The sequence below is a fragment of the Harpia harpyja genome, unplaced genomic scaffold (genome assembly GCF_026419915.1).
Source record: "Harpia harpyja isolate bHarHar1 unplaced genomic scaffold, bHarHar1 primary haplotype scaffold_224, whole genome shotgun sequence".
NCBI classification, from domain to species: domain Eukaryota; kingdom Metazoa; phylum Chordata; class Aves; order Accipitriformes; family Accipitridae; genus Harpia; species Harpia harpyja.
Window position 1 is genome coordinate 512 of NW_026293223.1, and position 2,683 is coordinate 3,194.

The 2,683-nt window shown below is 67.8% G+C and overlaps 1 protein-coding gene across 1 annotated transcript; it reads left to right on the plus strand.

The window, feature by feature from the left end:
• Nucleotides 1-249: 249 nt before the first annotated feature.
• On the plus strand, nucleotides 250-2,165 carry LOC128138279 (cytochrome c oxidase subunit 6B1-like). The gene is given in 4 exon segments (XM_052779573.1): nucleotides 250-405; nucleotides 516-580; nucleotides 583-618; nucleotides 2,043-2,165. Coding segments are annotated over 4 exon segments (261 nt in total). The 5' UTR covers nucleotides 250-299; the 3' UTR covers nucleotides 2,097-2,165.
• Nucleotides 2,166-2,683: the final 518 nt, after the last annotated feature.

The window sequence follows — 2,683 nt, forward strand, 5'->3', positions numbered from 1 at the left end:
ACTGGCTGGGAAAAATTAATTACCGCCAGGTGGATTAATTGTGGTGTGGGTTGTTAATTATTCTCAGAGGAGTTAATTAGTTCTGAGGGGGTTAATTAGCCCTGTTAATTATCCTCTGCTGATGTTCCCCCTCCCCAACATCCCCCCCATTCCCCCCCCGCCTTGTTACCATCCCCATTTCCACGACGGACAACGAGAATTAATCATCCCTCGAGCAGCTTAATTACTCCAGACCGAGCGACGTTTACTAATTAGCACCACGGGGGCTTAATTACCTTGTTAATTACTCTTTCCCAGCCATGGCGGAGGACATCAAGACCAAACTGGAGCGCTACAAGACGGCGCCGTTCGACAGCCGCTTCCCCAACCAGAACCAGACCAGGAACTGCTGGCAGAACTACCTGGGTACCGCCCCCCCTCCCCGCCCCCCCCCCCCGTGTCCCCGCCCACTTTGGGGACACTTGGGGACACTTGTGTCCCCCAAAAATCCCTTCCCGTCCCCCCCCCCCCCCCAGATTTCCACCGCTGCGAGAAGGCGATGGCGGCCAAAGGGGCGGACGCCGGGCCCTGCCAGTGGGTACTACCGTCGTCTACAAGTCCCTTTGTCCCACCGCCTGGGTGAGTGGCACCTCCCTTGTCACCCCCTGTCCCCCCCCCCACAGTGTCCCCACGGCCCTCGGGGGTCCCCCCCGGTGTCCTCGCCGTCCTCGGAACCCCCCCCCACGGTGTCCCCACGGTGTCCCCGTGGCCCTCGGAACCCCCGTGGTGTCACCACGGTCCGCCACGGTGTCCCTGCAGTGGCCCCACGGTCCTCGGACCCCCCCCCTCCAGTGTCCCCACGGTGTCCCCATGCTCCTCAGACCCCCTCCAGTGTCCCCACAGTGTCCCCATGCTCCTCAGACCCCCCCCAGTGTCCCCACGGTGTCCCCATGCTCCTCGGACCCCCCCCACGATGTCCCCATGCTCCTCAGACCCCCCCCAGTGTCCCCAAGGTGTCCCCATGACCATCAGACCCCCCCATGGTGTCCCCATGCTCCTCAGACCCCCCCCCAGTGTCCCCACGATGTCCCCATGACCATCAGACCCCCCCCCACGGTGTCCCCATGCTCCTCAGACACCCCCCCCCAGTGTCCCCACGATGTCCCCATGCTCCTCAGACCCCCCCACAGTGTCCCCAAGGTGTCCCCATGACCTTCAGACCACCCCACGGTGTCCCCACGGTCCTCAGAACCCCCCCCGTGTCCCCCCAGTGTCCCCACAATCTCAGAAACCCCCAGTGTCCCCCCCCAGTGTCCCCATGGCCCTTGGAACCCCCCCAGTGTCCCCACGGTGTCCCCACGACCTTCAGGTCCCCCTTGGGGTCCCCACGGGGTCCGCACGACGTCACCGTGTCCCCCACGACATCACCGCGGTCCCTGTGCCCCCCACGGTGTCACCACGTCCCCCATGACGTCACTGCGGTCCCTGTGCCCCCCACGGTGTCACCAAGTCCCCCGTGGCGTCCCCGTGTCCCCCATGACATCACCACGGTCCCCGTGCCCCCCGTGGCGTCACCAAGTCCCCCGTAGTGTCCCTGTGCCCCCCACGGTGTCACCGCGGTCCCTGTGTCCCCCGTGGCGTCCCCGTGTCCCCCGTGGCGTCACCGCGGTCCCCGTGCCCCCCATGACGTCACCGCGGTCCCCGTGTCCCCCGTGGCGTCACCCGCGGTCCGTGTGCCCCCCATGACGTCACCGCGGTCCCTGTGTCCCCCGTGGCGTCACCGCGGTCCGTGTGCCCCCCCACGGTGTCACCAAGTCCCCCGTGGCATCACCACGTGCCCCATGACGTCACCGCGGTCCCCGTGCCCCCCACGGTGTCACCAAGTCCCCCGTGACGTCACCCGCGGTCCCCGTGCCCCCCACGGTGTCACCAAGTCCCCCGTGACGTCACCGCGGTCCCCGTGCCCCCCACGGTGTCACCATGTCCCCCATGATGTCACCGTGGTCCTTGCGCCCGCGTCCCCCCCCCCGCGACGTCACCCGCGGTCCCGTGTCACCCCGCAGGTGACGACGTGGGACGAGTACCGCGAGGAGGGGACCTTCCCCGGAAAGATCTGAGCTTCTCCGACCGCCCCCCAACCGGGGGGGGGGGGACATCTGTGTCACCGGCTGGTGCTGGGGGGGGGGGGGGTGACACAGCCAACCCCCCCCTGGCGAGGGAGGGGACACGGCTGTCACCTTTTGGGGGGGGTGGAGGGAGGGGACACCGCTGTCACCCGGGGCGGTGGCACGGCCAATAAAGGGTTGAACTGGTCCTGGGTATGGTTTTTACTGGGGGGGGGGGGTGGGACAGAGCAGAGACCCCCGCCCCACCGCGCCGCAATCGCAAGGTTTTATTAATTAAAATAATCGCGGTGGGACGGCGTGGGTCCCCCCCCCCGGCCGTTTGGGTGTCCCCCCCGGGTGCTCCTCGGGGACAGGGGCATTATGGGACACCCTGGAGGGGCCGGAGACCGAGGGGCATCCCCAGGATCGGGCCCACGATGTCCCCGGGGGCCACCAGGGTCTGGCCGAGGCCTCGCAGCGGCAGCGCTCCCAGCAGCTCCCCTGGGGGACGACACGGCGTCAGGGTGTCTTCTCCGTCCCACCGCCCCGCCAGCCGTCCCGCCGTCCCGCCAGCCACCTCCCCATCCCTTCCCGCCATC